Consider the following 24,985-nt stretch of genomic DNA (forward strand, 5'->3'; position numbering starts at 1 on the left):
TCCTGTTTCGACAGGTGGCGCACCTGCCGCTTCTACGCCGGATTCACAGTGTTGGAACAAACCGACATCAGCCTCTAACTCATTTAACAGGTTTGACCCACAATCCTTTGATTTATTGGAGCGACGTGCACCTGCAGGCCTATAATGGCAAAAACAAAGACAACAAATGTTCCATGTTGCTGGAGATGTCAATTATTATTATTATTATTATTAACTCAGCCCCAAAACATCTGAATATTTCTGAATAAAACTCTTGACATATAACAAATGTGAGACATTGTTCCGCTTTTCATTCATCATTCTTGAAACAAATTCAACTTTACTGATTTTTAATCCATTACACCTCATCACTGCCAGCACTCATTATTATTAATCATTATTACACTAGGGCCTTTATCTTTCCTGCTAATTATCTTTACTCTTCTGTGTAATACTGTAGATATCCACATTTATTATTATATTCTTAGATTGGGATACTTTATTATATTCTGTACTCACTAACTTCAACTACCTGCTATTTCTAGTCTGTATCTGCAACAATGAATTCACCCTCATAGATCAATAAAGTATTCAGATTCTGAACATGAGCAAGTTCTCTGTGGGGTAGTGGTTCAGACACGTGCCTCTATGTGAGAGACGTGGGTTCGATTCCCACTGTGATACATGAGTAAGACACTTAACCTCTAGTTGCTCCAAAGCTGCGCCCTCTGACGCAGCAATTGTGATTGGCTTTTGAGAAAAGCGTCGGCTAGATGAGTGATTAGTTGTGAAACAACACACAGATGTGTTTCATTAAACACACTTTTATTGCGGTCCCATACAGTTAGAAACTGATTGGTTACCTGCAGGAACTTTGTCTCCTCAGGCCATTGGTTAGAGCCTGTCCAATCAGGTGCTCCCTCTTCTTCTTCTTCTTCTCTTGTTGAATGTTAACCACCTTTATTTTCGAAACAAGGAGGTTTTTATGCCATAACTTTGTACTGGCGTGTTCCTCAAAATTACAGCTCTCATATAATTAATCTTTTCTCAAAGGCTCCAAAAAAATCTTTCTCTAGTAAAATGACAACTTTATCACATATAGTAAACAAATTCAAAATTCTTGAAATATTACTGAATTAAATTAAAAATGTATTTATTTATTCTCACATTACACGTTATGAGAAAAAAGATATACATTGTAGAAGAAAACATGAATGAAACATTTATTGAAAGAAATTAAAATTTTAAGAACATTTTGTCATATAAGTCATAATTATGAAATACTGTGAAATAAAGTATTAATCCCTTTATACCTTTTTATATACAGTCTATGCTTAATAATAACAGCTGCACCTCCAGTCACCAGTCTGTCAAGCTCCTGAAGTTTGCAGATGACACCACCCTCATTGGGCTCATCTCAGGTGGGGATGAGTCCGCCTACAGGTGGGAGATCGACCATCTGGTGACCTGGTGCAGCCAGAAGAGACTGGAGCTCAACGCTCTGAAGACTGTGGAGATGGAACTTCAGGAAGAGCCCAACCCCACCCTCCCCCATCATCCTGTGTGACTCCCCCATCATCCTGTGGACTCCTTCCGCTTCCTGGGCACCATCATCTCCCCTCACCAAGAAGGCCCAGCAGAGGATGTACTTCCTGCGGTAGCTGAAGACAATGATGGTGCACTTCTGCACCTCCATCATTGAGTCCATCCTCACCTCCTCCATCACCATCTGTTACGCTGCTGCCACCGCCAGGGACAAGGGCAGGTTGCAGCGCATCATTCGCTCTGCAGAGAAGGTGATTGGCTGCAATCTTCCTTCTCTTCTGGACCTGTACGCCTCCAGGACTCTGAGGCGAGCAGGAAAGATTGCAGCTGACTCCTCCCACCCCGGACACAAACAGTTTCAGACTCTCCCCTCTGGCAGGAGGCTGCGGTCCATCAGGACCAAAACCTCTCGCCACAAACAGCTTCTACCCGTCTGCAGCCTCATTAACAAGACCCGGGTCCCCCACTGACACTCCCCCCTTTCAAATGATACTAATGTCTCTGCACATGTAAATACTGTTTCATTTCATACCATACACAAACCTTGCACACTCCACATAATTGTTGTTAATTGTTAATCTTTGTTGATGTATAATTTTATATTCACAATTTATATATTTATGTACACAATATTCTCTTCCGTTGCAACACGTCTGCACAACACAAACCCGGAGTAATGCACATGTAAATATCTGCAATGTTGCTCTTTCTCTGCAAATAGTTGTATTATTTTTCTCTATTTTTTTTATTATTCTTATATAACTTGCATCTGTTTATTCCATATATATATTTCTACATCTATTTATGTCTACTGTATGTTTGTCTGCATGTAGCACCTCATCACCAAAGCTAATTCTCGTATGTGTAAAACACTACTTGGCTCCTTCTGATTTTGAATCTTCTGATTCTAAAATTCAATGTACTGACAATACATTTGTGTCATATTGAATAGTAGAACTCAATGAGATGCTACTTTGACTAGTCTCTGTCAGTATGTCATGATATAGACTTTTTATCTCTGTCAGGGTGTGGTGTGGTTGAGTAGGTTGGTGGACCCAAATGCAGGAGTAGGTACAGTTCAAAAGGTTTATTTAAACCAAACTAAAGGCAACACAAGGTGAGCACACTTACAAACTGAGTGGCTGAGTCCAAGGAATCCAAAAGAATAAACAATCCCAACAAAACAGGTAATCCAAAAGAAATAATCCAACGGGTACTGATCCAAGACTGACAGGGCACGAGACACATGACAGAACAACAATGACCAGACAAGGACTGAAGACACACAGCAAACATTTAACACTATGGAGGAACGAGCAGGCGAGAGCAACATAGGACTAACGAGACACAGGCAGGTAGAAAGACAACAGGGGAAAACAGAGAGACAGGTAACAGGTTGCAAAACAAGAGTCTAACTGGAACCCAAAACACAGATCGATCATAAGCAAACGAACAACTAATCAGACAGAGGTTACCATAACACTAGACAGGCAGACAGAAACCAAGCAGGAAACAAACACCAGATAATAACAAAAATTACTAAAATAATGCAAACACAGAACTAAATAACAGATACTGAACTGACCAAAAAATAAACTCACAGAACTAATCAGCCAGGCTGTGTGACAATCTCATAATATTGAATTTTTATCTTATAATTTTTACTTTTCTTCTCATAATCCTGACTCTTTAACTCATAATTAGGATTTTTAAAAACTATAAATTTACTTTTTATCTCATAATTCTGACTTTTTATCTTAAAATCTGACTTTTTATTTAGTAATTCAGATCTCTTTAACTCCTAATTCTGATTTTATCTCTTAATTCTGATTTTATCTTATTATATATTTAAATTTATTGCACCAGGATAATAATTTAATTTCCTTTTTTTATTTTACTGGAGGAAATAAGGCTTTCATCATTCTCATTGGAACTATATGTTTTATTTTTGGGGGAGTAAACTAATCTGTAGTTTTAGCCACAGACTGTGTGGTGTGACTGCCATTAGTGGTGTTTTTGCGGTGTCTTGGAGCAGAGTCGGAGTGAGACCTCCTGCTCCCGGTTATCGTCGAACAGAGTCGGAGTGAGACCTCCTGCTCCCGGTTGTCTGACAGCTGCTCTGTGAAACGGAAGACATTTTGAGCTGCTGCGGTCGGTCCCGGTTTGCTGTTTGAGTGTCAGCCTGAAGTTACGGCTGACGGTACCGGAGAGCCTCCAGACTGAGCGGAACACGGCGAGAAAAGACGAGATTTAAGAAAACATTTCCAAGTTTAACCGGCGTATGTGCAGCACAGCTAGCTTAGCTTAGCCAAGCTACAAGAGCTAGCAAAGTCCTAGATGCTAGTTAGTTAGCGTCACCTAGCTGGCCTCCTCCTCCTCCTCCTCCTCCTCCTCCACCTCCTTCTCCTCGACAGCCGGTCCCTCCACGCAGACACAATGGCTTTAAAACGGATTTCCAAGGTAACGAACTGTCCTTCTTTCTTATTTAATCGGAACCAGAACCGGACCTTTGCGCGTCTTTCCACCGTGTGCCTTTTAGCTTGTTACCTAGCTAGCAGCGTTAGCTTGTTCTCCACACTGCCGATGACACAACGTTTGACATAAAACCGTGAAATTTCTGGCTGGGGTTTGGTTTGCGACGGCGGCGCGGAACAGAAACGTTGTTTTCTGTGTGTTAACGTGTGTCGGCTGTACCTGGGGGAAGGTGTTTGACAGAAACTGCCCTCCCCGGTGTGTCTGTAATGTTTCACATGAAACAATGGTTCAGTTTTCTGAGCCGATGTTAGCTTTAGCTTCAGTCTCAGACGGGCCTGGAAATGTGAAATGTTCTGTACTTTATTTCCACTCATGGTTATTAAAAGAGCCGTACAGGTTAATTTACTATCATGGACCTTTGCTCAGCTTTTCACTCTTAAGTTTACAGTCAGGACACTTTTATTTCCCTGACTTTGAACCAAATGTACTGCTGTGTTTATACATTATGCTGCTGTCAATGAGACATGAAATAAATGTCTTACAGTGATGAACATTCTCCGTAGTAACATGTCAGGAGGTTTTCACATTTGGAAATTTGATTAAAGAATAGACAAAGACTTAAAGAGTGTGACCAAGAGCTGACAGGTGGTGGTGGTGGTTATTATTATTAGCTCATGTTTTGGCTGCTGTTTGTCTGTCAGCAGGTGTAAAGGAAACTCCTGGCCTTATTTAAATGAAGCCATAACGGCCGAGGAAGAAGCCTTTACATGCTGGAGCACAAACCCTCTCTCTCTTTCCTCTTTCCTTTACAGTGCCAGAAAAGTCAGCTGCAGGCCAGAGTGACCCAAACCTGACTTCTTGGCTCATTATGTGACTCAGATCAGATCTTTTTATTTTGTTTATAACTGTGTGAACGGCCCAAGTTCATATTTCAAACGTGGTCAGATTTTTACATATTGCAGCCCCGGTCACTTTGTAGACGACCGTTTTGAAGCCTCTGGTTTAGCATTTTTGGGAGTTTATTAGCCTATTTAAGTCTCTGTAGGATGGTCCCGCGGTACAAAAGTTTCTCTGCATCACCAAACATAAAACAGTCTGTGGGATCTCCTGCAGATGGTGCTGTCACTGTCCAGGACAGCTGAATGGTCAGTACGCTGTGTTTTTATAGAGTTGAACTGCTCCTAAAGGTAAAGCGACGGTGACCACACCTGTGCAGATGTGATTCCATAGGCTACGTCGTTAACCAGTCTTCTCCGCCTGCTGCTGTGAGTTCTGTGTTTTTGGCGACTTTATAAAACGTGCTGCTGATTGAGATGGACTATTTTTTATCTAATCGCCAAACTGTCTTAGTAATTTGTCAAACGGTGACTTTTTTCCCAGCTTCTTTGTCTTTACGTCACAGGAACCGGAACATCTTCAGGTTTTGGTTTGTTGTTCAGACAAACCAACACATTTAAAGCGGTCAGCTCGGCTTCTGGACAACTGTGATTAATAGTTTTTACCATTTTTATGAGAACTTCTAGACCGATTAATCAGTAAGTTTATAAATTGTGTAATTAAGTATAGAAAATAGCAGCTTTATAGATGGATATTTCACCTGTGGTTCAGTGTTTCTGAGCCATTCATGAGCCACAAGATGCTTTTTGTTATTTGGACTTTGTAACTGCAGTAAAATAAAAGCTTTTTAATACTTCTTATAAAATGCAGCAAGTGCTTAGTTTTTGTGGTGTGGTACCTGGCCAAGGGCTGCAACTAACAATTGTTATCAATTTAACCTGTCGATTTTTTTCTCGATTAATTGATTAGTTGTTCAGTCTAGAAAATGAAAAATGTCCGTGAGTGTTTCCCAAAAGCTCAAGATGACGTCCTCAAACATCTTGTTTTGTCCACAACCCAAATATATTCAGTTTATTGTCACAGATGAAGAAAAGAAACCAGAAAATATTCACATTTAAGAAGCTGGAATCATAATTTGGACATCTTTTCTTTCAAAAAAAGGCTCTAAATGATTAATTGATTTATCAAAATAGTTGACTATTAATTTAGTCGTTGACAGCTAATTAATTAATCGACTAATCGTTGGCCTGATTAAAGTTGTATTTAAAGTATATTAAATCATTAACCGTTTGTGTGAAGTCAAACAGCAGCTCCAGTGTTACAGGAAGGTTAGACAGGTTTGTTTTGACCTTCTCTTTTTTTTTTTTTTAACGTCCACAGGCACGTTTACTGTACACCAGCGTCCGACGTGCACCAGTTAAATAATTCATCTGACTCGTGTGGGAACAAACAAGAATGCAAAGGCTGTCGAGAATTAGTTTGTATTCAGACCTGTCCTCAAAGACCGTGTCGGTCAAAAACTCATTTTACTCTCTGGTTCACTTCATTTGCACAACAGAAAATACCTGAGCGGTTCAGGAGCTTCATTATGTATTCTGCAGTTTATTTAATCAGTTCATCGTTTAAGAAGCACTTTAGCTTGGCGGCGTCAGCGCCCTCCCTCCCTGGTAACGGGGTCAGCTGTGTCAGTTATCACACGACTGTGACGTTAGAACCCGAACTCACGGCCCAACCAGGCGGAGAACAACAAACGCACGTATGGACATTTACAGCTGAGGATTGCGGCTTCCTTTGGTTAGCCTTCAACTCAACAATCAATCACGATTTCAGATCAACGCTAAAGTCACTGTTCATCTTCTCTGTGCTCCGCTCCGTGGGCTTTCGATAGACCGGGTGCTCTCTGGTCAGACGCCGTCGTGCTGTTGCGTTAGGCGAGGCAAGTTTCGTTTTACGGTGGACAAACCGTAACATTACAGAGTTGTTGTTGTTTTCTTTTAGCTTGAAATAATAGAAGTAGCGTTGATGCTTTTTAGTAATCGATGAATCGTTTCAGCCCTCTGCTGCCTACAGAGCGGCATGAAGCGGAGCTGTATGCAGTCTCAGATCAGGATGTCATGAGAACAGACTCTTCTGTATGAAGTCGATGCTAAAATTCTGAAAACACATTCCTTTTGCTCGGTACCGGAGATCCAACACGTGAAGATAGCGACAGGTGCAGCTGCAGCGACAGGTGCGCCGCAATTCGTCCAATTGAAAAGAGTTTGGAAGCCGGGTGAAGTTATTTTTGCGGCTGTTTGCTTCAACAGTTCTGGGATCTGTTTGAGTGCTAATTCAGGCGGACGTTTCACAGTAGGGCGGCAGCTGACGATGCTTTAAGTAATCGAATTAATCAATTAATTGTTTCAGCCCTATTTCACAATTCGGGTCACCTGAAAATCACCAAAGATGATGCTGCAGTTTAAACTAGGGGTGTGCGTCTTCACTGGTCTCACGATTCGATTACGATTATCAGGTCAACAATTGGATATCTCGATGCATCGCGATGCCTCACCTCAAGGGTGGGAATTTCTAGGCACCTCATTACGATTATGAGGCTACGATGCGATTTGTAAAATGAACAGGATGTTTTTCTCACTGTGTGACTACTTGGTACTTTCAAAGCAAAGTATTTAACAATAATCCAAACAAGTAGGTAGTGATGAAATGCAGATATTTGTGTTCACATAAATGTAGCTAACAATGCACAGCATTAATCCAGCGTTATTACTAAGCGCTGTAAAGTGTTCAACCCCCATCTGACTGTGTTATTAGTACACAGTCAGATGGGGGTTGAACACTTTACAGCGCTCCAGCCAAACCGCGTTCACTCCACCTTAATATCTGTTTTCTCGTCTAGTGTAGTTACATGTTTGTGTTTTGATCTGTAAGGGCTTTGAGAAACGGCGTTTAGTTAATTTGTGTACTCGATATTAGGGGTGTAACGGTACACACAAATCTGGGTTCGGTATGTACCTCGGGTTTGAAGTCACGGTTCCTTTTCGGTACAGTGAGGTAAACATTAAAATGCTGCTGGTTTATTATGAACTTGTGGAAACATCCCAATTACAATTATTATTTTTTTTAAACAAACTTCGAAATTACACAATAAAAAAATTATATAAAATAGAAAAGAATAAGAAATAAAATACTGCTGCGAGCTACTAACATGTTCTCCACTAAAATATTCTCAAAACAATCCCATATATAGCTAATATAAGAGTGAGTTAGCAGGTTTGACATGTTGTCGGCCCGCTGCTTTCGTCTCATCGACTTGTCCGTTGTTGTATTTCACTTGAAACCTAAGTGTTCCCAAACAGAAGACCTGAACGATAAGGGCGGGTCTTAAAGCTCTGGCTTCTCTGCACAGGCCGTGACGCTTAAGTCACTAGTTAGTGAGAGGCGGGGCTAAAGCGGCTGCTTGTGTAGCGCCGTAAGGTGGAGATTTGGTCCGTCCATGTGGAAACTGGGAATTTACTTATGTTCCACACAAAACAAGTTTAATATGTGACGTTAAAGACTGCGTTCAGGGCACATGTGCACCGTTCCGAATGTCCTGTACCGAAACGGTCCGGTACGAATACATGTACCGTTACACCCCTACTCGATATGTGGATGAATGACAACAAACAAACTTTAACTAGCAGCCGAAAAGCGTCCTGCTCAGCTTCCAGACGCAGTCTGAAGAGGAGATGTTAGCGCTGACCGCCTTAACTTATCCAGCAGTTGGAAAACATCAGACCGATTTAATTAACGGACACGCTGCGACCTGCACTGTACATTTACTGCCAGACTGAAGCGTAGCGCTCCGCTGCTTTCACCGTCACCTACTGCCGCCTGTCACGTAGCTTTGAAGAATGAGCAGAGGACGCTAGCTAAGCGCTACCGTGCTGCACAGTGTGTGCGTGAAAATCATTAACGTTAGTTGTGCATTGAATTTTTTATTTTTTTTGATCATGTGAAGGTTTAGTAGCAGCTCATTCAGTCAGCAGCTGCCTGTCTGTGCCGAACAGGGAAAACCACACGTCTCCGTTGTGTGACGGTCCGGAGCCGCAAGTTAAACCGCTTCTTTCGTTCCGTCAACATCACGTTATGTATTAACTTCTAGATAATAAATTGACATTTGTATTCGTATCGTCCAAGTCTGCATTGCGATGCATCTAGACATAGTTTTTCCCCACACCCCCAGTCTAACGCGCAGGCGTTACTGTAGGTGGAGTTAGGGGCCGTCTCAAAAGTGCGATACGATCCATTTCAACGCGGAGATCTTTCAATTCGGTTCAAGATTTATTGATCGAAAGTTAACATAAAATTCTGTTTACTTTCAACAAGTGGATCAAACATTTAACTTAAATTGATTTTCCTCAGCTCACAGTGGTCACTAACCTGTTTCACTCCTCCTCTCCCATTCAAATGCAAAACGCCTCCCGAGCTGTGAGGACGACCTGATCAGGATGAGCAGCGATCGGATAAAATTTCCCAATATTTTTATCCAACTGTTATTAAACAAAGAAAATAAAAAGATTGACCTTGCAGCAGTAACAACAATGATGCCAATCAACTGCTTTGGTGTCACAGGTTGTATTTTACGCAGGGTATCGAATGAAGTACTCTGTAGGTGTCCGTATCACTTTAAGGGTACTGGTTTTGGTACTTTGATACCCAATCCTAGTGAGAGGTTGTAATTTCAATATCTTGCTCATTTCTGAATATGTTGACATCAGACCGCCTCTCATCTGTCCTGGACGCCCTCTCACAGCTGTTAGTTGTTCCTTGTAATGTTCAGATGTTTTTATTAAAGGACTGTATGTTGAAGTTGTTGCATTTCACTGGTATGACGGCTAAATCTCTGGTATTGTGACACCCCTAGTCTCAGATGTGACGCATTTGGTCGATCATTTTTGGTGGATGAATTGAAAAACTGATGAAACGCCAGCGGTGCTGTTGTGTACTTTGAAACCAGGGTAGCGTGAACCCTCCCGGCTGCTTCGCTCACAGTCGGTGTCTGAATTCCTGACGGTTTCCTCGCCTTCCAAACTCAGTCGAACCTGAAAGATGAGCTGTGTGTGTCACATACCAACACTCGCAGTTTGGCTTCAGGGAGACCTGCAGGCTGGAAACACAAACCCGCCGTCGTCCCCCCTCGCTCCTATATCCTCATCTGGCCGAGTAAAAATAGACCGGCTGCTTAGACATCAATAAAGACCCGTGTGTCTGTCTGTTGTTAAGGCTGCGTTCACATGACGGATCAAACTTCACGTCCGAGCTGCTGTCGTTCCAGGCCGAGCTGTGCCCTTCGGAATAAATGTCTTGTGTAGTTAGTTATTTTCTAATTTAGAAATCTCTTAAATGTTTTCCCAGTTAATTATTTGCTCTGTAAAATGTCAGTAGTAGTGAAAAGTGTCCAACCGACTGTCCAAATATTGGCAGCAAATCCGGGTGCAGAGGACGGCTGGAGGTCTTGATTAATTGATAATAATAAAGAGAGTTTCCAAGTAGGGTTTTACGGAATTCTACTTATCATTAAAAATAATAATTTCTAGTTAAAATAAAGGGTTTGTCCCTTTTTAAAGGTCATTGGAACTTGTGATAATATTAAAACTTTATCGTAACGTGAATTTCTCACGCCGTCGCAACCCAGAACAATTGATTATTGACTGGTAAACGTTCACTGGCTCCAGTTTCTGAGAGTTCCTGCAGGTTTTCTTCTTCTACTGTGACGCTACGGACAAAACAGTCATTTTGGGGAAACCGTGACGTGTTACGGACCTGTAGATTTAGTCGAGATCAGTCGATAATGTCGAGTCTTTTACTCACAGTGCGCTGGTGAGAGGTCTACGGACGAGAGCTGTCAAACTTGCTGGTGGTATCAGAGTTGAAAAATAATAATTAAATATTCTAAACTCAAGGTTAATTTACTAGTTGTTGTTTTTTCACCCAGAGCTTTTGACCATTTCAAAGAGCCGTCTTCACCAAATGAAACTTGCTAAAGGGTTATTAAGAACACTGTTTAACCATAGTTTAAAAAAACTGAAAGATTCTTACCTTTAAAAATAACCTGAATATTTCAATCAAGGTAAAATTCAGACATCAGCTTCAGTGCCGATGGGTCAAATCTTCAAAGATTTTGTTAATTAACCCAATATTTGTGGTCTCATAACCTTACAAAAGCCACCCTGTAAGACGCATCTTCACTGAAAAATTATTATTTTAAGGTGATTTCAGTTAATTAAGTTTAACTAATAACTACAGGTGTAACAGGTTTGATCTGTGTTGGAACTGGATCTGAACCAGCTGACGGCATCATGTAGATCAGGCTGTTGACAGAGTTTAACAGGAAACCCTTTGTTAGATCAGATCAGCTGCCTCGTTCCTGTTTAGAGGGGTGGGGGTCTGACTTGTGCTACCTTTTCAGACTAAAGGCTGGTTGATCTTGTCCAATTGGAAATGAAAGTCTTGTACAGATTTTTGGGTCAGCGGTTGGGGTTGGGGTCCTGGATTGTCTCCAGGAAGTGAATTTAAGTTTATTTTGAGTCCCCAGAAGGGAGAAACGGCTGGCCGGTGACGTTTTCAAACAAAATGCAAAACAGCTGCAGACACACTTGACACAAGTGTTGGTTTGTTCACAACAAAACAACCATCTTACCGGGAAACAGGTGCTTTATTTTGTAAGGAAACATTTAAATCCACGTTAACACTTCTTGCTTTGTCTCTTTCTTTTGCTCTCTGGGTTTTCAGGAACTCACCGATCTGTCCAGAGATCCTCCGGCTCAGTGCTCCGCCGGGCCGGTCGGTGAAGACAGTAAGAAGATTTTCGTTTTCTTTCCTAACAAATATATAAACGGAGACACCTGACGCTGTGAACGTGTTTTATTAACCCTCTGTTTCCCTTTCTTTTCCAGTGTTTCATTGGCAAGCTACTATTATGGGGCCTGTAAGTATGAAACCGCTCCGATATCTTGTGTTTGGTACAGTAAACGTCATCAAATGCAACCTCAGTGTTTCCTCTAGGATGGAGCTGTAGCAGCGGAGGTGAAGCTAAATCTTTGTCTGAATATAAAACCTCCACACAACATGTCTCAGCAGCGATGCACCTTAGAATGGTTAAAATTTCAGTGTTTTCCCAGTTTAATGTGAGCTTTACATGAATGTTTTGGTCGTGGTCACGGGGGGTAAGTGGGTAAAATCTAAAAAGAAACGTCTCCTCGTCAGCTTAAAAGGACGAGTTTGCTTTCCTAACCTCAGCTCCTCCAGTCACCTCCGTCCTCTCTTTTCCAAAACCACTTTTTCAGACTGAAACCTGAAAACTAATTTAGGATGAACCAGTCTGTGCAGGACGGAGCTGCAGGCTGCACCAGTTTAGTCTCAGTTTGGACCTGATGTTCTCAACATGATAAAATCCAGCTCCCAGTTACTTTCTATAATCGAGCTAATGTTCAGTCACAGAGCAGCTCTGTAGCTGCTGTAGAAGCTGCTCAGTCTGAAGGGGAGATGTTCGCTAACTTAGCGCTAACCGGCTCCTCTTTTCCAGCAGCTGGGAAACAACAGACTTTTCTTGGTCTTGAGAAGCCGACACTCTGTAACAGACACCGGACATTTACTGCCAGAATATTTTCCTCCGCTCGGGCGATCAAACGCTCGCTGCGCACCTCCTGATTCAGAGTGACGCTGCTCTTATAACCATCTGTCACGTGTGTTCTGCACAGAACGAGGAGAGGAAGCGAGTAGGGATGCAGCGATTACCGGATTTCACTATTAGCCGCGCTTTAAAACGTCACGGTTAATTAATCGTAAAGGCTCCGCTACACCGAGTGTTTCTGTTGCACGGAAAGAAACTGTGGCAACTTGCATAAAACAAAAACAAAGTTAAAGTAGCGGTGCACCAGCGTAAGTGTCGTGCTTATCAGTCTACTCTACACTGGCTAAACTCGGGCAAACTGTGAAGCTTTATTTCCACCAGAGAAACGGCTGAAGTCGGCAGTGTGGGAGCATTTCAGGTAGGCTACACTAAGACTGACCAGGGCGCCACTGAAGATGACGGATCACCTGTTCAAAAACTTGCCGTCAAAAGGCTCCTGCTAAAGGAGCGAATAACTACATTAAACCGCCCGGCTTTGCACGCCCAAGTAAAGGTAGGCCTAATACATTATATTGAATAACGTAGCAAGTTGGTAAGAATTAAATAAAAACGTGTCACTTACAATCGATGCCGTAGCGGGGAGAACGTAAACAAACAAAGTGTAAACTTCCAGACCCACCGCGACAAAAGCCCCGCTGCGCTATGAAGCCCATTATTTTCAATGGCTTGGTTTGTTGTTGCGTCAAGCAGCGTGCACCGCACAGCGAGCTCGCACGCATGCCGTAGAACTTTAGTGCCGAGCAGCTTCCACGCAGTGCGGATTGCTTCTTTTCTGAAAGGGTCTTTATGGAAGACAGAACGTCGTCCTCTCAAGACCTTCAGTCACTGAACATTTAACGTTACATCCTGTTGCCTCCTCCTGTCTGTGGTGAGAAAATATTGCCAGGTGTAAAACACTAACATACATCAGGAACTTATAGACTTTCAGGACTATCAATTAGCACCACTACCAATTAACTGCATTTCAGTTAACACTGCACTCAATTCCTTTCTCTCATTTTCACTAAAACATATGAATGGATTCAGTTTATTCTCCTTTATAACAGTTTCCCCTGTGGGATAAAAGTTAATATTCCTCTTACATTAATAATACTTACATATTATAGAAATATAATTGTTAATGTCATTAAATGTTAAAAATCAACTTTAGTCATTACTAACTTAAATTAATTAATGCATAATAATTGTAATCTTGAAACTGCGATTATTTCTCTGACGTACCAACAAATTCTGTAATCGTTGCATCCCTAGAAGCGAGCCAAGTGTTACCGTGCTACACACTGTGAAAATTAGTAGCGCATTGATATAATGAGTGGGAAATTTTAGCAGCGGCGCATCACTGCTCCTGAATGCATAACACTGGACCTCCCAAGTCCCGTCACACATCCTACACCTTCTTTCATATGCAGTAAGTCTCCGTTTAACGTGTTAATTCCAGAGGCGGTTAAAGCAACAGTATGCAAGAGGTAGTATTTTTAGTGCAGTCATTTGCTTCAGGGAGGGAGGATTTAGATTTGGTGGACTGACTTGGATTATGATCAAACTAGCCAACTTTGACAACTTTGCTAACACGGCCAAACATCGGACTGAGCAAGCGAGCTAATTTTAATTTCTAGTCCAACAGCAGGAAGTCCAGCTCGCCGTCCGTCTTGCTGGCTTTTATTTCTCTAGGATCTCTAGATTAAAGACTAAAAGCTCTTGTTCTGCAGCCTCTTCACTCGGTCACACTCTTTTTCTCTTAGCGTTCTCTGTCAACGACCTCTTCAGTCATGTTCGATTTAGTTCATGTCAATCACGAATGAATCAGCACCTAATTTTTCTACTAAGTTATTTATTTTGTTGAGGAAAAGAGACAGAAAACAGATTTCACTTAATTTTCATCATTTGTTTTATCAAACGTTCTGAATGTTCTGCCTCAGATTTGTGAAGTGATCTGCTGCTTTTTGGCATCAAGGAAAAGTTAAAAACCACAATTTACTTTCACTCAGGAGCAAAAAACAGCCTTTAAACAGGAAATAAATAATAATTGGACATTTATCCTGAATAATTATTGATATCAAATGACTTTTTTCATGGTGACAACATTTTTGGGCGTATCGCTCGGCCCTACAACTTTCTGCGGGGTTTCACGCCTTCATCTCCTCCAGCCACTCCCCAGTTTGACTCCGTCAGTTTTCTGCAACGTTACAGAAATGTTCGATATATCTTCAGCAACACGTGCCAACGCCGTGTGCCCCGACTGCTGCTGTCGCCATCTTGATTTGAGCTCCACAAGGCGTATTTTTTGTAGCTGCTTCCACATCCTAAACTCCACCCCTCATGTGACTCTGAGCTCTGCTCTGAAACAGTGATGACAGTAAAGTATAGGAGTCGTGATGTGTGAACGTTGGAACGTGTAACCTGTGTTTTCTGTGTTTCCTGCTGCAGCCTGACAGTCCCTATCAGGGCGGAGTATTTTTCCTGACTATCCATTTTCCAACAGATTATCCTTTCAAACCACCCAAGGTCAGTGAGCGGCTCCAGAAATAATTGCCTTTGTATCTTTGAACTGCCTTTCCAACTAGAGTTTGGTGCTCGACCTGAACGAAGCATCAGGTTCAGGTGTAGTTTATTAAGAAAGTCATCTGTCTGTCCGTACGAGGACACGACGGTGTGGTCGCTGTGTAGCATTAGTCTGGTTATCTGATGGCAGTAATGGACGTTTAGCAGCAGTGCGGCCTCCTGTCTGAACTGAGTGACTGGACACAGACTATGTTGGGCTCCCAGAACTCTTCTTAAACTGCTTTTTGCCTACAAACAGTTTGCAATGTTTTTAAAAAATGTTTTAACATGCAGCTGTTGTTGGAGGGTAAAATATAAAAGATCATTTTGTTATTTTTTTAACCTGTTTCCACCTGTGTTGGTGCTGAAATGACAAGTGGGCACAAAACATTTAGGATCTGTGCAGTAGATGCTTCAGCAGTATTAACAAAATGATTGTCCACATAAAGTGCTTCTCTAGAGACTCCCGGTGACCCCCTTTTTGTCTTTAACAGGAAATTGAAGTCTCGCTCTCAAATCTCGCGAGAGGCGAGTTGTCGCAGGAAGTTGCCGTTGGAAACGGGAGGCGGAGCAGAGAGAAGTTTGTTTAGTTGGAGAAATGTTAGGAAATGAAGTGTCGCTAGCAGCTCCTCTCCCTCGTTTCCTCTAGGGCTGCAGCTAACGATGATTTTAGCGTTCGAAGCTTCTATAGATTATTTCAACGATTCATCGATGCGTCGTTTAAGAAGTACTTTTGGTCCTTTCGGAAATTCTTAGTGTGTCATACAGAAAACATCAGACCAACAACCAGACAGCTGCTTTACAAACACAAACATCACCCGAGTGCTACAAGTTAAACTAACGCCTCCTGCAGACTACACGACTTTGATGGTCGTGCCGTTCAGGCTACACAACTTGCCGTCTTGTGAGTCTTGAAGTGGTCGTGGCGTTCACACGACGTGGCTGATCGGTGACAGGGGGTCACACACTACAGGAGCTGACAGCAGCTGTGTCACCCGACGCTGGTCTCCAAACCACGTTTAGTCGAGAAAACATGTGAAATGTGAAACAGGAAATGAAACACAGGAAACAGCTGTTTGTCATTGTAAAGATGGAAATTCTAAAGAGAGAATCTGGGTGACACCCAACTTGAAATAATCCCAGACTTTGGACACTTTCTTCTTCGTCCCTCGCTATTTTCTCTCTTCCCCCACTTTGCAAACAGCTCCATCATAATCACGGCGTGTTCGCAGCGTAAGCTCGATGTGCGACAGTAATAAATGTCCGTGCGAAACACTGTGCTGTACAGTTGTATGGATTAACGCAAAGAATTTGCGTCGATGCATTTTATTAACCGATGAATCGTTAAAGCCCTCGTTTCCTCCTCCGTCTTCCTGCAACAACTCGCCTCTCACAAGATTTCAGAGCGAGAACTGTCCTTGAGCGAGACTTCAGTTTCCTGTTAGAAACAAAGGGGGTCACTGGGAGTCCCTCGCAGAGATTCTTTCCACAAGAAGCGCTTTCTGTGGACGCCATTTTGAAGAACCAGATTTTGTTACCAGTAAAAGGCTTTTAAAGTTTGAGCTTGAAGTTTCAAACCTTGCAGGGATGAGATTGTGTTTGTGTGAACAGGTGAGCTCTGTCAGAAGCTCTGTGTTGAATCCTGGAAGCTGCTGTGATGTGTGACCGTGACTCTGTGTTTGTCCTCTCCCTTCAGGTCGCCTTCACAACAAGAATTTATCACCCAAATATTAACAGTAACGGCAGCATCTGCTTGGATATATTGAGGTCACAGTGGTCTCCAGCATTAACTATCTCTAAAGGTAAGAAATATCCTGCAGAAACGACAGGAGGGATTATTGAGATTCAGAAGCAGCGTTTAGGCTTAATGAGATCAAACTAAGTGAAGTAAACTGAAGTGGAGTAAAGAAAGAAAGAGCCAGCTTGTCTGTTGGATGTGAAAGTGCTCTTGTCGCCACGGATGCCTGTTAACATCCTTTCTGGGTTCAAAACAACATCTGATCTTTAATGTTCTGCAGAAGTAAAACCACTAGATGGTGCTGGGCGCACAGTTGCAGTTTTGAAGATGCTGTTTAAGATTATAGGGCTTATTGAAGATGTAAATTCATCACAGCTGTCCACAGCAGTGACTGAAAAACGTGACCGACAGTAAAATTTGTCTAACACATTTTATAGAAACACGCTACATGTCAGAAGTTCGGACACACTTAGAAATGTTCTCGTTTTTGCACATTTAAAATGACCTCAGACGGGTCAGAGGCTCCTAATGATGGCTGGTTTGTAATGGAATATCTACAGAGGTCCATTATCAGCAGCCTTCAGCTCTGTGCTCATTAAATAGTAACCAGGAAGCAGCAGTCTGAACGTCAGCAGTGAAGAGGCGGCTCCGGGACTGGCCTGTCTGAGATTTGGCCTTTTCTCTGCAGCTCTGCTCTGGAGTCCAGGGGCCGAATTACAGAAGGTTCCTGTCTTAACTGAAGACAATTTGGTATTACAGAAGCAAATCCTGACTAACTTTAGGGATCCTATCTTATCCCAGGTTAGGAAATCCTTTTGTTACCTCAAGCCTTCACACCATGTTACATACTGAGACATTATCCAGCGTCGCATGGCCGACAGCCTTTCTAATAACCAGGGTTTGGTCATCAAACGCATCGGTACAATCGGTTAATCAGTTCCGCCTGTTGACGTTGGTTGATTTTGTAAAGGATTAAACGAGTTGGCTAGTTAACACTACCTGGTAGAAAAGTGAAGTTAGGACAGCTCAACAGTTCTCCTGAAGTAGGAGAGTTTATGAAGTCAGGACGCTTCTGTAAAACACTGTTCCTGTCTTAAGTTAGGAAAGAAACCCTGACTGAGGAACTGTTGATCTGTAACGGCCTTTTTCCTAATTCACCGTGGTTACCAAGCAGTTTGATCTGCAGGTTAGGAAGTTTCTGTAATACGGCCCCGGGATCCTAAGCTGACGCTGAGACTGGTGTGTTCTGGGTACTATTTGATGATGCTGCCGGTTGAGGGCCTGGGAGGCGTCTGGTTCTCTAATGTGTTTGTCCTCTTGCTCAGCTGTGCACCGGGGCCTCCCACTCCTCTTTCTGGTCTGGTTAGGGCCAGTTTGCTCTGTTCTGAAGGAGGTAGCGCACCGCATCGTACGAGATTTGTCAGAACAAGAACAGACTGACGGATTTCAGAAGAAAGTTCTGTGTTTCTGGCCTTTATGTGCCTCTAAAGCCCAGCAGTGCGAGGCACCTTTTTTTAAAAATTGTTTCCTGTTGGCAGTGAGCGTTGTGCGTGCTGTTGATGCGCCCAGGACGCCTCATGTTTTGGGCGCCAGCTGCGCCTTGCGTTTCTGAAAGTTGGGGGGAAAAAAATCAACTGAGCAAAAAAGGGCCAAATGTCATTTTATTTATTTTCATTGTCCGATCAAATGAATGGAGAGACGGGCGCTCGGTTGTGGTGACCGAAGTTTACAGTTGCTTGGATTGTCTGGAGACTCAAACTGTCCCCGACTCATTGTAAAATGAACCTGGAACCGAAGCTCCTACCGGCGTGTCTCCTCTTTCTGAGGGTCTCATGTACCCACACGGATCTCCGTTTCCCCGTCTTCTGCGTGTTTGAACAGCTCGCACCCTCAAACAGCGCCGGAGCAGGCGCCCTCCGTTTGCCTATTTTATTAAAGCAGATGTTTTTAGCGACAAAAGACAAAGACTTTGCATAAAAATGACAATAATAATAAACACAAAACAAACAAAAAACATAACAAAACAAGAATTATCAAATTATATAATGTGCAGGACGATGGGCTTATTTGACCTGTGAGTTGTGTAATATGAACGCTATTACGGCAAACCAAAGATTACAGATCGCTGGCGCTATAATCTTTGATTAGACTGACAGGACAGCTGATTCGGTGGTTGCCCAGCAACAACCTCGCGTTTTCAAACCTGCGAAACGCTTCCTGTCTGATCGCAGCCTAATGGAACCAGCAGCTGTTGATGCTCCAGACACTCAGCTAGTCTACTGAAGGCTTTATTGCTTCGCTTTTTTCAGCTGTGCTGCCATGATTGAAAAAGGGTTTTCTAACGATCGATCAGCCTTTTAAAATGACAGACTTGGATCAGCAAACGCAGTGTGGAGCACAGTGGTTGCTGATAATGGACCTCTGTAGATATTCCATCACAAACTTTTGATTTACAAGATGAACACTGCGTTTCTGATCAATCTGATGTTGTTCTAACGGACAAAAATGTGTGTCCAGACCTTCGTATGTTCATGGCACATGATTTGATGAAAATGTTCTCCTGTTTTCCTCTCTGCAGTCCTTTTGTCCATTTGTTCTCTGTTATGTGACCCGAACCCCGACGACCCGCTAGTGCCAGAGATCGCCCGCATCTACAAAACAGACCCTGTAAGGTGAGTCCACGTCTGTGAAGCTAAACTGAGTTGACGTCTACATGACACAAACTGTTGGTGTAGATTTAGAATTGGTCTTTCACCAGCTGGTTGGCTGCTCGTTCGGATCCTCAAACACCAACAAAGAGCACAAAGCGGAAAAAAGTTTACATGCTAATTTACTCACAAGATGTTTGAAATGCGTAGAATGACCCACAGTAGATACGATCATTTCAGGCGTCATCATCCCGCATCTTCATTAAGAAAAAAAACAGCTGAGGAAGCCAGTTCAACATCGACAGGATATCAGTACGTTCTCTGGCTTCGCTAACGATCAATCAGGCTCAACGGTTTCTCAATCCAGCCGTGAGCGCGCTCACAACTAAGGCTCCGAGTTTGCAGCAAATCACCACCGCACACGGACGAGCCTGCTGGCAGCTGAGCGTCATATTTTACAAGAGCAAACTGTAATTTGGACAAACGGGAAGAAGTTCAACTCATAATCCAGCTGCCACGTGCAGGAAGATAGCGGGCTGCTAACGTCCCTGTCCGTCGTCGGGACGAGCAGATCTGACTCAGTTGTTTGTTCCTCTAGATGAACGTGTCATTAGACGTGCTCTTACGGCGTGTTTGACCATGTTAGCTTGATTCTTTCAGCTCAGCTGTGTGTCCTGGCGTTGGGCGCTGACTAAGCGGTCGTTAAACTCTCTTTTAAGACATCGGTCATTTATTTGACGCACTCACAGTGCCAGAGCAGGCGCCCTACGTGACCTGTCTGACACCTTCCGGCAAGCGCGGCGCAAGTTTCCAGCCGACGCAGTTGTAATTTTCATGCCCACGTTTTTTTAAATGGCAATTGGGAGTGTTGGTCTTAAAACGAGGTGTGGTCAGGAAAACTGTTGCTATTGCTATGGTGAGGCAGCAGAAAGCGATTGCACCACTGACCAAAAATAAAATGGGTCTAAAGTCAACGTCTTTGTCCTGCGTCAAATGTCCTTGTTAGTTTTTGTCATATTTGGTCCACAGTATATTATTTTTAGTTGACTAAAAGTCTGCGTATTTTAGTCTGTTAGTCATTTACCATCACTTTAGTCTTTTCTAACTCATTAGTATAATTCAGATCAGCATTTTGGTCAATTTGCTCGAAGCAAAATAGAGAGATTTATCATTTTAGTCTTTATCTCACTCAGAGATTCATAGGTTCATAGAGGGAAAATGTTTGGAGTGAATCAACCTTGAGCTCCGTCAGAGCGTCTGTGATTTACTTTATGACTACAGTTTTTAGTTTTGCTGCTTTAAATGCCCCACGATATTTGCTGTGACTTCACTGCACATGGAAACGTTTAAAACGACTGTCAGCAGCCTCTCTGATCATGAAAGTACTTCGTTAAAGTCAGTAAAACCCAGAATAAAGAGGAGGAGAGAGAGAGAGAGAGAGATTTGAGCCTCGACCGGTTCATCAGTTTCTAGTAATGCAGCGCAGTGCCGATCCAGGCGTTTCATAGAAGAGACGGCGTCTGTCTGTAAACAGACTCCAGTCTGCTTCACTGATGAACCACAGAGCTGCAGAGGAACATCAGCCTTTTTATATCACGTCAACACTTCTGTCCACACCCCCTCTGCTCAATCAGTAGATGATTTTATAATGCACCATAACATCCGCCATTATAATAGAAATGAGCCAAGACACAAGCGCCCCTGGCTTTTAAAGGGAGATGACACTCTGGTTTATAGCATGTTACGCTCAAAACACACCCATGACTAATTCATGGAATAATGAAGTCAACCCCTTTGAACCACGTCTGGCACATTGTTTCAGCTATTGAATTGGAGATGGACACGCCCCAAACGTAGCGGCGCCGTGCTCTTCCCGCTGTGCGTTTAGATCGTTAAAACAGGGCCCTGACCTTTACTGAAAACCCTCCTCGTTACCTGCCCAGTCTCTGTAACACAAGAAACAAATGCAACTTAAAGTTAGAATGAACTGATAATAAACGGCACGATGTTGGAAGAAACTGACATTGCAATATGAAAAAATACAGGAATTTTTCAGAAATTGAAATTTGAAAACCATTTAGCATCCTGAAATTATTGGGGTGATATTGTAGGTGGAAATGCTTAATAAGCTGAAGATTTATTATTGGTCTGAAGATTTTTATTGAATGCAAACTATCCTTTCTTGAGCCTGATTGTCGCTCGTTAGCAACAAACTCTGTGATGACGATGCTGAAACGACATATTGTGCAGCCCCATATTGAACAAATTCATATTAAACTTAACTTGAACGCCAAAATATCTGCTCATAACATTTATCCTCACATCAAAATGAAGCCATTTCTTCTAACGGCCGCGACGCACCTGGGAGCAAATAGAAACTACATCTAAAAACAGGTTTTAAAGCGGCGAGCAGGTACAGCAACAACAAGGCTTTAGAGCTTCAGCCTCTGCAGGATGACATCAGTGTACAAAAGCTTCTCTGCATCACCCACAGCAAGCAGGAAGTAGAAAACAGTCACCGGGATCTTCTACGGGCGGTGACGCCATTTTCAAAGGGACCGGGAAGCGAGCAGGTTAGCCGTTCAGGATAGGTTACCGATGTAAGACGTGAACCACCAGCGTAGGACTGAAACCCAGGGTTACACCTGAAGTCAGCAGCAACGTGTTGACTTTAACGTGGCGTAGACGAGCTCTGATGACATCGTTAGCTCTGATTGGCTCCAGGTTTCTCTGCGTTAACGGTGAAGGCTGGTGTTGAGAAGCAGCAGCCTGCAGGTTTTTAACCCGAGTGTCCTGCTGGCTGCTCGCAGGTATAGCAGACTAGCCAGGGAGTGGACAGAGAAGTATGCCATGCTGTGAGGGTAAGAGCCGAGTGATGGAGTCTGTTTCTGGAAGCTTCTGTCGGGAACGTGTTGGCGGCTGGACTGGACTTAAAGCTCGCTGATGCAAAGCATGCCTCCAAATCTGTAAAGAGCGTCTGAGCTGCTGGACGGCTGAGCTTTCATGTTTTAGCAGTGGATTACACTGAACATCTGATGTTCTAAAAACCTGCATGGTTCTGTTTGTTTGAGAGAACTGAAGTGAAACCAGCGGCTGTGTGGAGGGAAAATGTTCACCAGGAACAAACAAGCTAAAACATGAAAACGCAGACTCGTTTGAATGATTTGCTGTTTCAATGTCGGCTGTTTGTTTACCTGCATGTAAAGCATCAAGATAAGATTCTCAGGCGGGGGAAAACACCCCGGGTCAGTCAGTGAAACTACACTGATAACGATTATCTTTACTAATCTGTGTTCACGTTAAAGGGTAACTTCTGGATTTTTCATCCTGGACCTTATATCCCCGTGTGTTTGTGTCTCCGTGCGTCTGAAAGGTTGCACCTGCTTGTTGTTGCACTGAAAGCTCGACTCTCCTCGCTACGGCATCGATTGTTAGTGACACGTTTATACTTAATTCCCTACCAACCTGCTATGTTATTTAATGTCTGAAACCTTTACTTGGGCGTGTAAAGCTCGGTGGTTTAATGTAGTTATTCGTTCCTTTTGCTGGAACGGCCTTTTAACGGCAAGTTAAGGTGCAGGTGACGCCCTGGTCAGACTTGGTTTATCTGAAATGCTCCCACGCTGCGGAGTTCAGTCGTTTCTTTGGTGGAAATGAAGCTTCACAGCTTCTGGTCCCTCTGCCAGAGTTTAGCCAGTGTGCAGCAGCCTCTGATAAGCTGCTTCACTTTGTTTTCATTCGGTGTAGCGGAGCCTTTACGAGTAATTAACCGTGACGTTTTAAAGCGCCGTTAAATCCGGTAATCGCTGCATCCCTAGTCTACATGGAGGCAAATAAATAAATTCTGACCAGCTCATGTCCCAGATGTGGCGTCAGTTGTCGTCCACGATGATTCGTTACACGGCGTCAACGACGTGTCGCGTCAGACGCTGCCGTTGTACGTACCAGATGTGCTCGGGTGGTCAGATCTTCTCGGGGGGGCCTGCGCCTGTCAATAACGTCACACAACGTGATGATGTGGCGGATTGTGATTGGCTGTACGTCAGAGTGCTTACGGATATAGTTTTAACGGGTCCTCGGATCAACTATGGAGACGCCAGAGCCGTTAAATAATCCTATTAAAGGAATTTATATAATGAAATACAGCTCTGCTTATTAAACGGGACCTAACACAGCCTGGCATTAACTAATGTGAGCTTCTGATCACGTTAAGCTAACGGTAGCTAACTTAAGCTACTCGGACAAACTACATTGTGCCCCGGTTATAAATGTAGGTATCAGATCTACTCGGGGTCTTTTATTAAATGTTTTTGCTTTTATTTCACATTTGCTTTGGCAATATGGCAATAACGCGCACACACACACGTTAGCTTAAGTGGATCGGCAGCTAACATTAGCGTCGTAGCGTTAATTCACCGAAAGCTAGTGTCCGTAAACACTACGACATCCAGCCAATCACCATCCGCCACGTCATCATGCAAACGTACAGCCAATCGCGTTATGTGACTGTACGAGCAGGCCCCCCCGAGCACATCTGATACCTACACCGTTCATGGCGAGTTAACCGGTTGGCCTTCAGGACCCTCGCAGCTCTAAACCGTCTCTACTCCAGGTCCACGTGCTCGTTGTGACAGTTGAACTGTAGATGTGACTTCTTCAGGCTGCTCTTCCCAAAGGTCTTTCCGTCCGCAGGGCGAGCAGCTGCCGCTTCAGTTTCGTGGGACGATGGAGACAAAATAAGATTGAATGAAACCAGCCGCAGACGGATGTCGCTGTGTGCTGTTTGGCGTCGTCGCTGCGCTCTGTTGAGCAGCGGCTGGATGTGGACTCACCTGTGTGTTTCTGTCTGCAGGTACAACAAGACAGCTCAGGACTGGACTCAGAAATACGCCATGTGATCCACATCCTCGCCCACTGCTGGAACAAACTGTTTGATTTCTCATGTGCCCCCCCCCCCCACCTCCCACCTCCCACCTCCCCTCCTCATCAGCCAATCACAGCAATTTGTTCACGTTTGTTTTCGTCCCCTTCCTCAACTTTAAAACGCTTTTAACCTGTTGATTTGCCCTTTTCTCTGCTTCCTGAGAGGAAATGAACCGAGTGAAGACGGGCGGCGGACTCTGAGCTGTGAACGTGCCAACTGAAGAGACAGAGCTGCCAGAGAATATGAATAAAATAATAATTTAATGCATGTCAGTGATTGGTTCATGTGCTGCTGAGACTTTTAAAAAAAGAAAGGCGACAGCTTTTTGGTTTTATTCTGTTATTTTTTTGAGGTTTTGTTTTTAGACGAGAGCCGTTAGTTCATCCATCATCCTCAACACTGTTCTCCTCTTTTTGCACTGAAGATGAAACTCAAAGCTCTCAAAGGCTGATCGATCAACTAATAGCTCTGAGATGTTTTTGTTTATCAATAAAGTTGAACAAATTGCGGTTTCCTTGTTGTGCTGTTTTTTTTATTTTCTTCTTTCTAAAGTTGAATTCTCTTTTAATCTGCCGATCGTTTAGTCGTGAACTCATCTAAACACGTCCACTAGTTTGTTTTTC

General features: G+C 43.2%; 1 protein-coding gene across 2 annotated transcripts; it reads left to right on the forward strand.

Annotated features, from left to right (window-relative positions):
• The first annotated feature begins 3,601 nt into the window (after positions 1-3,601).
• Positions 3,602-24,874, forward strand: LOC119888975 (ubiquitin-conjugating enzyme E2 2-like). 2 transcript variants are annotated; one of them, XM_038699797.1, is made up of 8 exons: positions 3,602-3,984; positions 11,611-11,674; positions 11,775-11,806; positions 14,939-15,016; positions 16,749-16,854; positions 19,369-19,462; positions 22,249-22,299; positions 24,291-24,874. In XM_038699797.1, exons 1-7 carry the CDS (start codon positions 3,961-3,963, stop codon positions 22,295-22,297), a joined length of 447 nt encoding a protein of 148 aa, XP_038555725.1. In that variant the 5' UTR covers positions 3,602-3,960; the 3' UTR covers positions 22,298-22,299; positions 24,291-24,874. The 2 variants fall into 2 exon arrangements, with proteins under 2 accessions (XP_038555725.1, XP_038555726.1); XM_038699798.1 differs by lacking the exon at positions 22,249-22,299 and having other exon boundaries at positions 3,606-3,984.
• The last annotated feature ends 111 nt before the right edge of the window (positions 24,875-24,985 follow it).

Source organism: Micropterus salmoides, unplaced genomic scaffold (assembly GCF_014851395.1).
Source record: "Micropterus salmoides isolate LMB-PRFRI ecotype aquatic unplaced genomic scaffold, ASM1485139v1 Ms_hic_scaffold_5, whole genome shotgun sequence".
Classification (NCBI taxonomy): Eukaryota; Metazoa; Chordata; class Actinopteri; order Centrarchiformes; family Centrarchidae; genus Micropterus; species Micropterus salmoides.